The sequence below is a fragment of the Carassius carassius genome, chromosome 48 (genome assembly GCF_963082965.1).
Source record: "Carassius carassius chromosome 48, fCarCar2.1, whole genome shotgun sequence".
NCBI lineage: Eukaryota > Metazoa > Chordata > Actinopteri > Cypriniformes > Cyprinidae > Carassius > Carassius carassius.
This window is the reverse complement of record NC_081802.1, coordinates 5,582,083-5,598,675: the sequence shown is the minus strand read 5'-3', so window position 1 is coordinate 5,598,675 and position 16,593 is coordinate 5,582,083. Positions and strand designations below refer to the sequence as shown.

Genomic DNA, 16,593 nt, shown 5'->3' with positions numbered 1-16,593 from the left:
GTGAAATTTTAAGAATGTATGCAATTTTGCTCGTCAGGTCCAAAATTATCTTCCAAGTTTTCTTTTGGGCTTCCAATTGACGTTCAATGAGAGACTTGCAATAGACATTTACAAGCTAAATTTTCAGTATGCATAAAATGTAAAAGAAAAATTACTTGTAGGATTTTAAGAATGCAATCTCATTGCCTGGCACTCACCTATTATCGTCCCTGTTTTGATTTCAGCGAATCAGTTCGAGCAAACACAGACAATGTCATTAATATTCATGAACCCAGCAGCTCATTAATCCTTAGTGCGTATTATATTGCTATTAGTAGTAGAATTTTTTATTATTATTATCTTATCAGTATTATTGATAAGTTTTTCCTCCTTTATTTATTTATAATTATTATTTTTATTTTTTTACAGAAACACTGAATGACCAACAATATCTTGCACCTTCTGTCCTAAGTTCAGTTAAAATGACAAATATGCATTCATACATAGTTACCTAGGGTGACCATACGTCCTGTTTTTCCCGGACTTGTCCTCTTTTTGGACCTTGAAAAATACATCCGGCCAGGAATTCTAAATTGCCCAAAATCTCTGGGATTCGACTTTTGCTTTCTACAGTCACCATTCATTGTTTGCGCTTTTGTATTAGAGCCCTGAAGAAGACCGTGTCCACTCCCGCAAACATTCTAACATTGCATATCATTTTTGCATATCTGGGCACCGCTATCAATATGCAGAGGATATAATCTCTTTTGAAAGAGCGCTCGCTGTTCACTTTCAATTTCAGGATCATACGCACTCTGTGTAAAGGAAGATCAGATATTTGTCATTGAGCTCAGGATCTGTTGATCAGCAAATCTTCCAGCATGGTCTGTCAGTCATTTCTCCTTTGACTCCTGCAGCAGTGTTGGATGCAGGGTTGTCAAGTCCGCTTTTTTCTTTTTTTTTCTTTTTTTTGATGGAATTGAGCTACTTTTAAAGTGTTGCCATGGCTGGCTTGATTTTCCCCTGTGGGTTAAAGGTTTGAAATGTTGGATAAATTACATTTGACTGAAATACATGTATTGAAGCATTTTGCATTCTACCTAAAACTTGTGCTAGATGTTAAGGCCCAATCCCAATTCTATTTTATAACATTTATGTGTCTTTTTGTTCGCTGTAGCATGCTGAGATAATTCATACCCCTTCGTTTGAAGTGTGGTCCTGAAAAATCTTTGTTTGAAGGGCTATCTGGCCTTTCCCCTTACCCCTTCCCCTCCAACCAAAAGAGAATCGAGACACCCCTACCCCTTCACGTGAACGTGCGAAACAGAGGGGTAGGGGAAAGGGGAAGGGCTAAGGGGTAGAATTGGGATTGAGCCTAAGTTTTATGAAGGGCGGCCATTGGTAGGAAGGTTTTTAAGCTGTGTTTATGATAAATATGTTTAGCAGTGACTGTAAAATACTTATATTATGTATGGAAATGACATATTTTTGACATTTGAGATTGCTCTTCTGGGCACTTTCTGTATTACTTTAACCACCAGACAACCACAACAGTATAGTTCATTTTTAGATTATTTTATATATTATTATTCATATTATTACTCACATCCAGCATTAGAATTTCCTGTTGATGTTCATCAGAACACTAGTTGAGAATCTCTGTAGCTCACAATGCTTATAGGTTATAATGGTTTCACCTTAGAAAGAAAGATGGAAATATTGGTTTAGGGGGCTGACCAGAAGAGTTTTTTTGTGGGGGTGGAGGACAAACTTATTCTGTAACCCCACTGTCTCAGATCTTCTGAGGTGTTGGTGGTCTGAACCCCACTCAGTGGAAAATTGTAAGTGTTTCAGTGATTGTGGTGTTCGATGACATCCGGGGAAACTTCTACAGAAGAGAAATGTTCCACTACTCTCTCTCTCACACACACACACACACACATCACAGTTTAGCAAGTTATATGAAGAGATTATCCTTTCTGCATTGACACACAGGACAAATAAGGCTGTGCTGATGTAAGTATAAGATATGAATGTTATTTTTAGCACTGATTTGGGTTTTGAGATCTTACAATTGAAAATCTTTGAGGTTTCTTTTTACCTTATATCTTTTCATTCTTCATCGTCACGATAGTGTTGAAGAGATCGTAAACAGTGATGCTTCTGTTTCGAAAGACTTGCTTTGTTAAGGTACAACTGTAAATTTAGTCAAACGGATGTCAAAAGTTTAAGTAAGCTCAAATGCATTTGATATTGAAGGCACTGTTTGTCTGATAGCAGCTTTCCATCTAGATTGTGTCGTAGATTAATGGGTGTAAGTACTCTGGTGCGGGAGTTCGAATAAGCGACTGTGGCAGGCCAGAAAGGTCGCATGTTTGTTTCTACGGGTCCCGAACTCTGACCCCATGTTGTTTACACAGCTGCATTTTAGAGTTATGGGAGCTTGTTTCGTATAGCATGAAGATGTGTAAAGAAACGTGTGTGTCCAGTTTTAGAAACCACTAAAAAACAATATGCCTGCAACTGTGAATGATAAATTATGCAAATGCCATTTCAAAGTGGAAGAGAAAACTATAGTTCACCCCCCAAAATGACATTATTTACTCACCCTCATGTTGTTCTTCTGTGAAACACGGAAGAAGATATTCTGAAAAACGTCTTAATGTTTTGTTTTCTTTCCTTACAATGGAAGTCAATGGGGTACAGTGGACCCCATTGGTTTCCATTGTAAATTCTTTTTGACTATTTTTGAAGTAGCCCATCTCGTTTTGTGTTCCAGGTTTAAACAAGGGTGAGTACCCTTAAGTACTAACTCTCTCTTCCCTGACCTATACGTGAATGTTATTAACGGATGTGTTAACCCAGTGTTCCTGGAAGGAGACTGTATAGGACATCACATAAGCTCGTAACCTGCTCCCCGTGAGCTGACCTGTGGACAGATATGGTAGTTTTCTCCCAGGTTGTGGTTACAACACAAGAATGCAGTGAGATTGAATGGGGACTATCGAATAACAAGGAACAATGCCTCTAGATTGGGTGGTGTCGAGTCGGAGGTAGAGTTTTCAGATCTTGGAGACTCACTGTCAGGTCTTTGATTCTGCGCCAAACTATCTAGAGTCTTTGGCTGTAGATGTCCTGCTCTAAAGAGTCCAGAGTGGGCGGTCTAGAACTAAACCAGTTTGGAGTGGATGCTATAAAGTCTTATAATGGGCCGTCTGATACACTACTGTGAGTTTAGTATAAACTGTAGTGAAATGCATAAAGCTGAAGTGTCTAGATTGTCCTATTCAGAGTCACATTTTTACAGTTTTTTTAGACTGTTACATTTAGACTACGTTTTAATTTCAACTGGAAACCAAAACGGGAAGTCAAATTTGGGTTACTGGGTAATTGAACTCTTAATGCTCTTCATCCATTTTCGGCCCTAAATGCTGACACAGTTTTGAAGCACATCATTTGACCGAAAGCTGGAAACTGGAAAAAAAAAACGAGAAAAAAAAACCCTTATAAACTCGATGAGGAAGTTCAAAATTAAACGAAATATTTAAACATTTGATAGTAATTTAGACATGTCTCAACATTTAATAGTAATATAGTTTATTTTATGTTCTGTCTTGTTTAGTGCATGTTTTTAAGTGCACTGTTACAGAAAGTGAACATTCATAGCATATTCTGACTAGCCTGTAACTTAGCTTAAGTTCACTTGTGTGTTCGCAACATTACATGCAGAAGAAAATTATAATATTACATCTGTTGTGTATTTATCTGATAAATTTTATATGTATAAGATAATTTGGAGTTAATTAACCCACTAGCAAAGAGCTTCAGTTTACCAGTGTTCATTATTAGCGTCAACATTGTTAGCATAGAAAATATTTTGTGGTATTTTCTTTCTTTTTTTTTTTTTATGTATACCTCAGCATTATTAATTTAAAGTGCATTTTTGTTGTGCCTCTGTTATCAGCGATGATAGATTCAATCAGAAACTCAATTTGGGAGCTTTGGGAGATTTTAGCTATAAAATGCTACGTCTCCTTTTGCTAGGAGCACAAAAATGAGATTCATAGTGTTCTGCTTTGTAGAAATTCTTCTGTCTTTATGTGTCGGATTAGAATTGCTCAATCTTTTCTAATATAAAATGGTTTTTAACAAGGTGTCTTTTGAGGGACCAGTCAGTGGGCTGATTGTCTTGAGAAATCTGCGAGCTGGCCGGAAAACACCTCGTTTGCTTTGAGAAGAGTGTTTAGTATCACTAAAACCTTGAATGATAGAGTTCAATATTACAGGATGAATTTCAGCAGTTTTAGTAGCTGAATTAGTTTAGTAGTTTAGTAAATGTATTAAGCAATTTCCTTTCATGAGTTGTATGAATCTGAATTATCTTGACACCAACCCTGAACTCTGTTTCGTTTATGGGATTCTTCAATTGAAAGACTATTTTCAAAATGCCATGTTTCGATTTTTACTTGTTTCTTCTAGTAGCTGAAAGCTAAAATCTACAAAACATTTTCCCTGCTTGCTTTATAGTTGTATACAGGAACTTTTAGGCGGAGTACAGGCGAATGTTTGTGAATGATGTTTGCCAAAGGATCACACAGGCTAGTGTGTGTATGTGTTTCACACTGCTTAATAATGTTTACTGTGGTGGAGTGCTGGCCAGGTGACCCTGTTGGTGACCTTTAGCCTCTGTGTGTTTTGCAGACGGAGTGGGAACCGTAATGACCGCACGCTTCCGGTTGCCTGCTGGCAGATCTTACGATGTGGGAGCGTTGGAGGAGGCCAGAGAGAGACAGCACGCGCAGGTGGTGTGTAACGTTTTACTGCTGGACAACACAGTACAGACCTTCAGAGTCAATGTGAGTATAAACACGTTCATTCATGTGTGTTGAACCTCTATTAAAGAATTGCAGATGAGTTCCATGTAGATGAGATTGTTTCTACGTCACTTGCTCAGCAATGGATCTTTTGCAGTGAATGGGTGCCGTCAGAATGAGTTCAAACAGCTGATGAAAACATCACAATAATCCACCATTAATCCACACAGCTCCAGTCCATCAGTTAATGTCGCGAGAAGTTAAAACCTGCCTTTTTGGGATAAACTGCTCTTCTGAGCAATGCATTTTTAACTTTACATCATTGTTTCCTGATAAAATTAGTGCCCTATGAAATCAGTTTTATTTTCTCCCCAAATGTCATAAAAAATGATTAGATTTTTCCATTTTACTTTTGCTGGATTCCATTTTTTAATTTTTCTAGAATTTGTTTTAATCATTAACAGCAATTTATTAAGTTTAACAAAAATTACATTTTAAGGCCCTATGAATTTTTTTTTCAAATTCTTTTTTTTTTTTTTTTTACAAACTCTGTTTTTCATTAGTATTCTGGATTCCATTTTAATGGTTTTATTAAATTTGATTAGTCAAAAGCATCTTTAAATAATTAATTTTATTTATATAAAAACCCTACTTTATTATTGTTTTTTTTAAATCTGAAATACTGTGCGTTAAAATCTTTCTGGGAAAAATTTTTTCTGGGAGGTATTCTTAGAAAATAATGTTTTTCTCATTTTAATACATTTTATTAATAGTATGAGTACTATCATGACACTCACACACACTTCATTATGTATGTAGTTAATGAAACCATGCATCTGCACCATTCATTCAAGTAGAGCATACAGGTTTAATAGTCAAATAGTATTTTTGCATCGTAATATTCACAGACACTAGTCCGTATTGCATTTTGATTTAAGTGTACTGACCTACTTTTGATTTATTCATTCAAAATTTGTCAAATTCCGAGGCATTTGGCGTTACACAGTGAATTCCATTTTGATGACTGATTCCATGATTCCGTCCACGTTCTCCACATCACAGAAATCATAGGGTCCTAAAAATACAAGTCCATTATCCATAATATTGCTTCCTCCAGTGAAAATGTTATCTTGTCTGAATCAGGAGAGAAATATGCACAGATCAAGTACCATTTCTAGTGAAAACAGTCCTAAACTATTCTAAACCAATATTTTGAAAGCATTATTATGGATAGAGGACTCATAATTTAGTCAGAAGAAACTGTTTGAATCTATAAAATGTCTCAGTGGTGGATTAGTTTTTCACAAACATAGAAGTTGTTGCTTCATAAGATGTTCATTGATGGACTGGAGTGGTTACTTGTGGATAATAGTGATGTTTTATTCTGATGGCACCCATTCACTGCAGAGGATCCATTGTAATGCTAATGTGATGCTAAATTTCTCTAAATCTGTTCCCTTGAAGGAACAAACGCATCTACATTGGATGTTCTGAAGGTGGGGAAACTTTCACTTTTTTGGTAAACTTTTCCTTTAAGAAAGCTAATCAACCCTCAGGTCTTGTTGTTTTCCCAAAAGAAGGTCCAATTTTATTGCAGATTTCTGTTTAGTATTACACTCCCATATTGTTTGCGTGACATATTTGAAAATCATGAAGAATGAGTGTTTTGTAAGTGATCAGAGCTTAGATTTTCGTCTGATGGATAAAAAAAATAGTGAAGGTCATGGGATGAATTTATTTGGACTTGGGCTAATTAGAAACCATCTGCCCATCTAACAACCATCAGAGTCCTTCCAGCAAGATGCTAAAAACCAATCAGAATGCTTTAGTGGCTGCATAGCTAGCAGAATGCTCTGGGATCTTGGCAGCAGGCCAACACCACTCACATTCACTTCAGAAAATGCAAAAATCTGCTTAAATTCAACAGTCCTCCAATACTAACTTGATAAGATTGCAATTGTTTTTATTTTGCACTTTGGGCAGAAAACCAAGCTCTGAATTCAGTCGGAAGTTCAAAATAGTTTGATTTAATAAGTTAAGTTAATAAATATCTCAAATATCTCAACAGTCTTCTGTTTTAAGGATCTCTTTGGATGCTGAGAAGAGCCTCTTTCTCTGGAGTCCTACAGAATCTTTGTTTAAGGGTTCAGAAGGACTTTAAGGAATCCTTTAAAATTCTTGAAAACCTTTAGAAATAGGTTCTACAGATTTAAATGTTCTTCATAAGCCTTTTGAAGAACTTATTTGAGATTAATATTTTGACATTTTTGAGAACTCCACAAGAGTTCCACATAAAATCTCCTTGAGGCACATTGTTTCTCCCTTAAAAGGGTAGTTTAAAATGCAGTATGCAATCAAAAATGAAAAAAAAAACAAAAATCATTTACATTCTATTCCAAGATTGAATGGTTTTCTTTTGCTGAATGTCTCAGCTGCTCTTTCTCATATCACCATAATGTTGACCAATGTGTGTCAAGGTCCAGAGATGCCCAAAATCTAAAGCCATGCAAAAGCTTTGCCTGAGGAACAGACTGAAATTTAACTTGTTTTTCCTATTGAGATTAAAGAGCAGCTTGAACATTTATCAAAGTATATTCATTTGTGTTCCACCGAAGATAACATAAAACAACATAAAAGTGTGTAAATGCCGACAGCACTTTTGTTTCTGACTGAACTGTTCTTTCAGAAACAGTGAGTATATGTTTTAGAGTTGGGTGGATAATGATCTTCTATAGGTTGCGAGTTCAATCCCAGGTAAAGGTGACCCACAAACCATTTACAAAGTAACTGATGTCTCACTTTTGCTGTATTAGCGTTTCACTCCTGAGCTCCAGCACTGCTGTTGGTGTGAAATAAATCGGTTCGAATAATAAATGTCTGCTAAATGGCAGGTCGGTAAGAATCCCCACAGGAAACCAACCGTCTGTGAGGTACAATAGAGGCAGGCTGGAGTTATGCGATGAGGCGTCTGGGGTTGGTTTTCCGTGTGTAGCTCACAGTGGCTGTTTCAGGCAGATGCTTCACATTCCTGGGTTGGACAGAAGCGTGTCCTGAGGCCATGGCTGTCATGATCATACAGTACATGCTACACAGATCAACTTGGCTGGAGGGTTAAGCTAGCTTGGAAACTTTTGTTTATTAAAACGGCATTCAAATTAGAATCAAAAGTTTTGTTAATACAGTATTTGCACACAATAACATGCTGTTTCAAAAATCTCCTGTGGTTTTTGTGGAAATGCTATATTTTTGACAGAATTCTTAAAAATAAACATGTTATTACTATGGTACTTTAACAAGGTTGATGTAAAGATGTCATTGTATTATTAAACTATATTAATTTATTTTCTTTGCTTTGCTTTTCTTTTTTCTTTTTGATTTGGTTTTTGGTATGTTTTGGGTTTGGTTTGTCTTGCTTTAGTTTGTTTCTGGTTTGATTTTGACTTTTGCTTGTTCTGTTTGGTTAGTTTTTTTTGCTTTGGGTTTTGTTTGGATTATTTTGGTTAGATTTGCTTTGGTTTGTTCTGTTTTGCTTTGGGTTTTTATTTTAGGTTTAGTTTTGGGTTTTGATCAGTTTGTATTTTGTTTTGTGTTTTTCTTTTGCTTTTATGTTTTAAAGGCCCCTTCACACCAAGCATGATAACTATAAAGATAATGATAAGTCTTAAATAACCTTAGATAACCTTAAAAATATTCTTGTTTGCAGTAACCCGACCGACCCTGTCAATTTAGGACTTTTTTTTTTGCTTTTAATCCAATTGCCGGTTGTACATTTGCGTTAAGACCGACCAATTTTTTTTTTACTCTTCAAACAACTAATACAAAAGCAATAAAATAATATTAATTATGTTTTAGTAAGTATTGTAAATATATAAATTGCCTAGGCCTACAAACAAACGAAGGCTACGTTCTTTCTTTAAAAAAAAAAACCTGTGACGTCATCTGTGTTTACACGGATGTCACACTGTGGCCTGTGCGTTCGCTTCGTCTCATACTCTCATTCACTGTCAGAGTCAACGGTTCGCGCTTGGTAATGATGGTTGTGGCTGCAGTAAACTAAATGTTCGCGGTCACTGTTCAAAGTCATACGGGTTCGGGCACCATAATACATCTAAAAAATGCATTAAAACAGCTCGACACCGCTTTAACTTGGCACGAAGTTCTGGAAAAACTGTGCCCAGATCTTTTCCCATCCCTTCTCCCATCTAGTCTAAAACTTAGAAAATCTATTGCACGAATCGATTGGACCTACCAACAAAAGTTTCGAAAACGACTTCTCTCGGAGTGCGTCCAGGTTTCTTTTTTTTTTTTGGAACACTCGTCACACAGCCACTGCAGCTTCGGACACATGCGCATAACGGCAAATAATACTTGTGCACAGTGTTTCTCTTTTTACAACAGAAATGTGAATTCTGTAACTTCACGCCAATAAATCATCAGAAATATTGGTCTTTACCAATATATTGAATCTTTACATTCATCCTGCCTGTTGTCCGTGGATTAACCTATATTTAGTGTTATTTGCTGTATAAAATGCATCTAGACATGCAAATTCGATTTTACAATCAATTCAATGAACACTTGTCTCTCAAATCAAACAGGATTTTTTTCACAAAAGTGACAACCCAAGAAAGCAAAGTAAAACAGTATAACAGTACCTCATTTTTTTTTCTTCTCACCTGAAATTCTTGGAATAAACATGTTTTTGACAAAGATTTCAATTTGTTTGTGGTCTATATAGCTTGCATCAAAATGAGTTTGCAATGACCCGAAGGCACGGGTTGAAGACCCAGTCAGTGACGTCACGATATGCTAATTTGTTTAAATTCATACCTACGTAATCACCATCGCCAAAATTGTACTACTTTTTTTTTTTTAATTGAAACTTAAAAAAAAAAAAATATATATATAGACCTACCTACCGACCGACCCTTTTTTAAATTTTTTTTTACTGTTACTGCAAACCAAAATATTTTCAAAGATGGCCTAAAGATATAGTTCTAAAAATCGTTCTCAATGCACACTACAACTATAACGATAAAGGCACAGAGAAACGATATCATTGGAATCATTCAGAATGATTTCTTCCAGCTGATGAACGATACAAGCACTGACAGCCAATCAGAATCCATCCTGCTGTAACAAGCTCGAGAATTTAAAGCGGCAAACGCCCGTGAACACACAATATAGTTTGCTGGTGTGGACGCTAATATCGTTATCTTTATCGTTATCGTTCTGTATAGTTACCTTTTTGCTTTTTAAGTATGTTTTCTTTTGTTTTTATGTAGAACTGATTTTAAACCCTTTCTGTCTCTTGTAGAAGCAAGACCAGGGGCAGATCTTGTTGGACATAGTCTATAAACACTTGGAGCTAACGGAGCGAGACTACTTTGGCCTTCAACTAGCAGACGACTCTTCTTACAGCCAGGTAGTCGTCACCTGTTACTCTGCTGTCGCCGTCGGCAAAAGATCACTTGTAAACCATTGTTCATTCAAGCAGCTCAACATGTCAACTTGAAAACCAATATTTTTTTGGATAAGAGCAATAAGAAGTTGCAAAAATATTATCCCACGAGCCTTGTTCATTATTTATAGCAAATCTGCAGCAGTTTGGCAGTTATTTTGGTTTCTGCGCACGCTGTGTCTGTAACAAACAGGAAAGTTCATTCTCAGGTCACATATTGAAACGCTGATGTCTGTTTCTGCCTGAATAAAAATAAGTTGAATGTTTAATTCCTTGCGTTTGATGTTGTTCAGTTTTTGAAGTTTTGGTGTCTTTCACATTGCTGAGCTGATATTTTTAGCAGTTTGTGTGTTCATCGTGAAAATGATGAGTAAAAAGTGTCCTAAATTTCGGTTATGACCGTGTATGTTTCAGAGGTGGCTGGACCCAAACAAACCTATTAGAAAACAGCTCAAAAGTAAGTGATTTTTTTTCACATTTTAATGTTTTTTCCATCTGAAGTTTCAGAATAAAATGTCCTGAATATAATTCTTATTTTTTAGGGCTGTCTCCACATAATCTAAGGTTTAGAGTGAAGTTTTTCGTGAGTGACCCTAGTAAACTACAGGAAGAGTACACAAGGTACAGTTTAGGTTTGTGTAATTCATCTTATAGTTGACTGAACAGTGCTTTTGTCCCCAAATGCAGATTCATGGATTGCAAATTAATTTAAATGGCTATTATGCATTGTGTGAAATCGTTATTATCATGTAATGCATAAAAAGTAACCGTTATCTAATTATGATCATTTTAAAAACGAACATAATTACAAAAGCTGAGTTTTCAAAATCTGATTAAATGATCCAGATTACATATAATCAGTTACTACCCAGTACTGCACATGACACGTACGATTCATATAATCGTATAACTTAACTTATATCTGTGTAAATAGTAAAAAGAACAAGACTGGATGCTTATTACGGATTTAACTATCTTTTTTGTGACATTAATTTGTTGCAGGTATTTGTACTTTTTGCAGCTGAAGCAGGATATTCTGAGTGGCAGGTGATCTTATACACTTATACATTATAGATTTAAAAGTGTTTAGTTTTCCTCCAATAGCCATCTTTAAATAGCACTTTATATTTTCTATTTCTCTTCTAGACTCCCTTGCCCACAAAATACTGCAGTTCTTCTGGCTTCTTATGCTGTTCAGGGTAAAGTATTTTTATTTAACCAGGTTATTTATGCACTAACAGTTAGCGGTCCCATGGGTTTTTCAGTGCCAATATCTGTAAAGCATGGTAATAATAGTAAATAAATACGAGGAATCTGTAATGCATTATCATAGTGCTTGCCTGCCATTCTTGATGGTTTACATGTCAGTTAGAATGAAGCCTATTTTGAGGAACCGACTGCAAACTTGTTTGTTTGGCAGGTGATATAACCGTCCACACAGGATGAACAAAGGCTGTACACTTTGCCAGATAGTTCATGATCTGCCTTTTGACTGTTTCCTGTCCCTGTCTGATCCATTTCTAGTAATAAGGCTGAAAAATGGGTAGAATTATTACATATTTAATAATCTGTTGTGGTAACCGCTTATGTTACACTCACTACAGAAGGTGTGCTTTACTAGTAGCTTCATTTTTTTAAGGGTAAATATAATAAATATAATGCATTTTTGTGTCTGCCTAGTTTTCATTTAGATTACCTATTTAGTGATGACTGTTCATTTTAATGTTTCAATTAATATATGACTTATTCTTTAATTTTTCAAATTGTAATGTTGAGATAAATGTACTGACAACCATTTTTTTGTGTTCCATGTTTTTTTTTTTTTGATACATTTTGATAAATTATTTAATGCTTCAAATGATAATTTTAAGATAAATGTACTTGTCACTTATTTTTGTGATTTTAAATATTTTGGAGAAAACAGAAATTTACGGTATAATAAATGTTCTCTATTTTCATGGATTATTTATTTATTCTTTTAGAAAAAAAAACTAAATTAGTGCTTCAAATTATAATATTGAGATGAAGTCGATAAGTTGATTCTTCTCAACATGATGATTTGTAGCATTAAACAATTTTTCTACAATTTCCTCAAAAGGAAAAAAAATGAAAAAAGAATGCAAGAACATTAAAATGTTTTGAGAAAATAGTTTGATGCTTCAAATTATAATGTTAATAAAAATTTATTGTGACTTTATTTTTTGTGTGTGTGTGTGTTTTTGTTTTGTAACACAAAATATAAAGTTGCATGTCAATTATCTTAATATTGTAAAAAATAATTCAAATGAAATCGCAGTTAAAAAAAAAAAAAAAAGATTTCCAGAAAAGTTTATAATGTTTTAATGCTTCAAATATAGTTTTATTTTTATGTACAATTAATACTATATTAATTATTCATTATTGTTAATTTTATTAGGTTCATTCATTCATGCCACAACATGAAATTTAAACAAATTAAATGATCAACTTTAAATGATCAGTATCATCAAAATGTAAATCAAGAGGGAACTGGAAGCCTGGCTCTTTGAAAGGGTGAAGGACACATTGTTCCCCGTGTCTCACTCTGACGTACATGCACACATGGTTTCTTGGCTTGTTTTGGGTTTCAGCTGAGCTGGGGGACTACAGTCACTCTGAACATTTGCCTGGTTACCTCTCCGAGTACAGCTTCATTCCCAACCCACCGCAGGACTTTGAGAAAGAGGTCGCCAAACTTCACCAAGAGCACAAGTAAGAGACGCCAGACATGTCCATGAAATCCTCCAGTGTGTTAAAGGTTCTTATATTTAACTGAGTGTCAGTGGAGACGGAGGAACAAAGGGTCACAGCTGAGCGCACACACACACACACACACACACAGATTTGTGGAACAAGGCGGTTCATTGTTTGTGGATCTATGAGATTGAGTCTCTCTCTCTCTCTTATACAGTGGACTCACACCAGCTCAGTCTGAGTTTAACTACTTGAATGCTGCGTGGACGCTGGAGCTGTATGGCGTGGAATTGCACTATGCGCGGGTGAGTGACCGGCCCATCTTACCCCACCACCTGCTCCTCCCTTTTTCATATGTACTGTGAACAATCACTAGAGGCTTGAATTATGTCTGTTGTCACCTGAACCTAGGGATGCACCCTTGTTTTCTGTCATGTTTTGCTCTATTTGTGATTTTTGTTTCATTTATTTTTCATTTTTTGTTTGTTTGTAGTGTTTTGTTTGCTTATTTTTGTTCTGTTTGTTTTTTAGTGGGTTTGTGTGTGTGTTTCTAGTGTTTTATTTTTTTTTTCGTTTTGCTAGGTTTTTTCGTGTGTTTTTTAATGTTTTATTCGTTCTTTGTTTTGTTTTTGTTTTTTATGTTTTGTTTTTTTTGTCAGGTTTTTTGTGTTTAAATTTACTAAATCAGGGTCATTCTATATATTGTAGTGATGCACCAAAATTAATTGACCAAAAAATCAAAAAGTTTTACTTCAGCTGAATTGCAAAACTAAAAATAGTTTATTTAATAATTAAGTCATTAATCTAATTTATTTGTTAATCAAAATGTATTTACATAAGGCAGTTTCAATATAATTTTTTAAGTAATGTAATTAATTCTACTTCTAGTTGTTGAATGGAAAATTTGTTAAATGCGAAAATTTGAAGTAGAAAGCAGTAGCAGTATTTTCTTTCATCACTATGTTGTTCTAGGTATCATTTGTTGTATATTGTTTTGTCATTCTTTTGGTCTGTTTTTTGTTTTAACTGTTCAGTCTATCTAACATTATTGGCAGATATCAAAATTGTTGCCAGTATAAGCATCCCTCCAAAAGTTTAAGCATTGTTCGAAACAAAGTGGTTTTGATGTTGCAGTGGAAACTGCATCCTTATGGTTTCCAACTCTTGATGATTTCAGGACCACTGTAACACAGAGATTTACATTGGAGTTTTGTCTTCCGGCATCTCCATCTATAAGGACAGGGTACGAGTCAACCACTTTCCATGGTGAGTGTCGTTTTGAGCTCTGAATTCCTCTTTAGATCTGATTGAAATAGGGAATTTTTATTGACATTAACCCAACTAAAAGGTAGTGGATGAAAATGTACATTTGTTTGATCTTTCATCTCCTCTTACCTCTCTTTTTTATGTGTTTCAGGTTGAAAATTGTAAAAATATCTTTTAAATCCAAACAGTTTTTTATACAGCTAAGAAAAGAACTGGTATGTATGAAATTACGTATCTGTTGTTTGTCATTTAATATGTCTTTAGTTGATTATTATATCGAATTATATTCATTATGACCTGCTGTTTACTTAATTAAGAAATGATTGAAGACTACAATAGAATTAATTAATAGTTCAAATTTTCTTTTGCTGTAGTAACGAAAAGTGCAAAATGTTATTGTTACAACGACTGAAACTGTTACACACTAAACTGGATCATTAACAAATCTACTCTGCGTTCACCAAACCTTTTTCTCCTTTGTCTTTTTCTGTTTATTTTCTTGTTGTGTTTCTTAGACTGAGAACAGAGAGTCTTTATTGGGTTTCAACATGATGAACTACAGAGCTTGTAAGAACTTATGGAAGGCCTGCGTGGAGCATCACACGTTCTTCAGACTGGAGCGACCCGTTCCTCCAGAGAGAAGCCTCTTTCTGCAGTACTTCACCCTCGGATCCAAGTTTCGCTATTGGTGAGAATGTTAGAAGAGTTCGGACTCTTGTCTTGTTTGTTGGGATGTAGTGGATATAGGAGCAGGCCATGGCATTTTGAAACTCCAGTTTAGATGTTCCACCTGAAGATTTTATGCTAGACAACCAATGGCAAATTATTTTCTTAATGTTTGCTAGTTGTTTTGCAATTTGCAAGCATGGGAACATGCAAATCTTAATTCAGCGAGTTGGTTAAAAACTAAATTGTTCAGCATGAGAATAAGTTGATGTAATAAATTAAACCTTAATATTCATCCGGAAGAAGGAGGCGGGAACCGGCGGACAATCAACATGAAACTTTAATAACAAAATAAACACAAAACAGCGCACCAGCCCCTCACGGACGACTGGTGCGCGCAAATAAAAACCAAAACACAACTAAAATCCCAGGCCTGGTCCTCTCTCGTCCTTCACTGTCGTCGCTCCAGTTTTATATCATTCCATCTTCTACGTGGGACTCGAGACCGGCGGTGGGCCGCAGGTGCCACTGATTTGCCCAATCATTGCCGGCCTCACTCGTGTTCCCACGTCCCTCAGCCCCGCCCCACTCGCCACAGTTGACAAAACACTTGAATTCAAGATTTGGTAATAAATAGCATAACAAAAGATGTACACGCAATTTGAATACATTTTTGCCTGAAAATACCAAATTAGGCAAAGGAATTTTGGAGTAAGTAAAGTTAGTTAGTAAAGTATGTATAGTAATTTAGGTAAAGTTAGTTAGCAAAGTAATTTAAGTAAAGGTAACATAGTAAGTTATGTTAAAGGGTTGGTTCACCCAAAAATGAAAATTATGTCATTAATGACTCTCCCTCATGTCGTTCCAAACCCGTGAGACCTCGGTTTATCTTTGGAGCACAGTTTAAGATATTTTAGATTTAGTCCGAGAGCTTTCTGTCCCTCCATTGAAGCTGTGTGTACGGTATACTGTCCATGTCCAGAAAGGTAAGAAAAACATCTTCAAAGTAGTCCATGTGACATCAGAGGGTCAGTTAGAATATTTGGAAGCATCGAAAATACATTTTGGTCTAAAAATAGCAAAAACTACGACTTTATTCAGCATTGTCTTCTCTTCCGTGTCTGTTGTGAGAGAGTTCAAATCAAAGCAGTTTGTGATATCCGGTTCGCGAACAAATCATTCGATGTAACTGGATCTTTTTGAACCAGTTTACCAAATCGAACTGAATCATTTGAAACGGTTTGCGTCTCCAATACGCATTAATCCACAAATGACTTAAGCTGTTAACTTTTTTTAATATGGCTGACACTCCCTCTGAGTTTAAACAAACCAATATCCCGGAGTAATGCATGCACTCAAACAGTACACTGACTGAACTGATGTGAAGAGAGAACTGAAGATGAACACCGAGCCGAGCCAGATAATAACTCGTTCTCGAGTCAAGAACCGTTTCTGTCAGACGTGTCCGATTCGAGAACCGAAGAGATGATGATACTGCACATGTGTGATTCAGTGTGAAGCAGACCGACACACAGAGCGTCTGAACCGAACTGATTCTTTTGGTGATTGATTCTGAACTGATTCTGTGCTAATGTTATGAGCGCGGGTAAACTGAAGGCTTGAATGAATCATCGCCAATGACATCATTACGTCGAGCGCAAAAGAACCGGTGAACCGTTTTCTTCAACCGGTTTA

General features: G+C 35.8%; 1 protein-coding gene across 2 annotated transcripts in view; it reads left to right on the top strand.

The window, feature by feature from the left end:
- Window positions 1-16,593, top strand: part of LOC132131807 (tyrosine-protein phosphatase non-receptor type 4-like) — a 34,815-nt gene that overhangs the window by 1,486 nt on the left and 16,736 nt on the right. Inside the window, exons 2-12 of one of the 2 annotated variants that reach the window (XM_059543929.1) lie at window positions 4,681-4,835; window positions 10,111-10,218; window positions 10,669-10,711; window positions 10,797-10,875; window positions 11,257-11,301; window positions 11,401-11,453; window positions 12,864-12,984; window positions 13,184-13,271; window positions 14,144-14,232; window positions 14,384-14,447; window positions 14,748-14,920. In XM_059543929.1, the coding sequence (XP_059399912.1) occupies window positions 4,698-4,835; window positions 10,111-10,218; window positions 10,669-10,711; window positions 10,797-10,875; window positions 11,257-11,301; window positions 11,401-11,453; window positions 12,864-12,984; window positions 13,184-13,271; window positions 14,144-14,232; window positions 14,384-14,447; window positions 14,748-14,920 (1,001 nt within the window). In that variant the 5' untranslated portion in view covers window positions 4,681-4,697. Of the gene's footprint in view, window positions 1-4,680; window positions 4,836-10,110; window positions 10,222-10,668; window positions 10,712-10,796; window positions 10,876-11,256; window positions 11,302-11,400; window positions 11,454-12,863; window positions 12,985-13,183; window positions 13,272-14,143; window positions 14,233-14,383; window positions 14,448-14,747; window positions 14,921-16,593 lie in introns of both variants that reach the window. The other variant, XM_059543928.1, reaches the window with a different exon arrangement.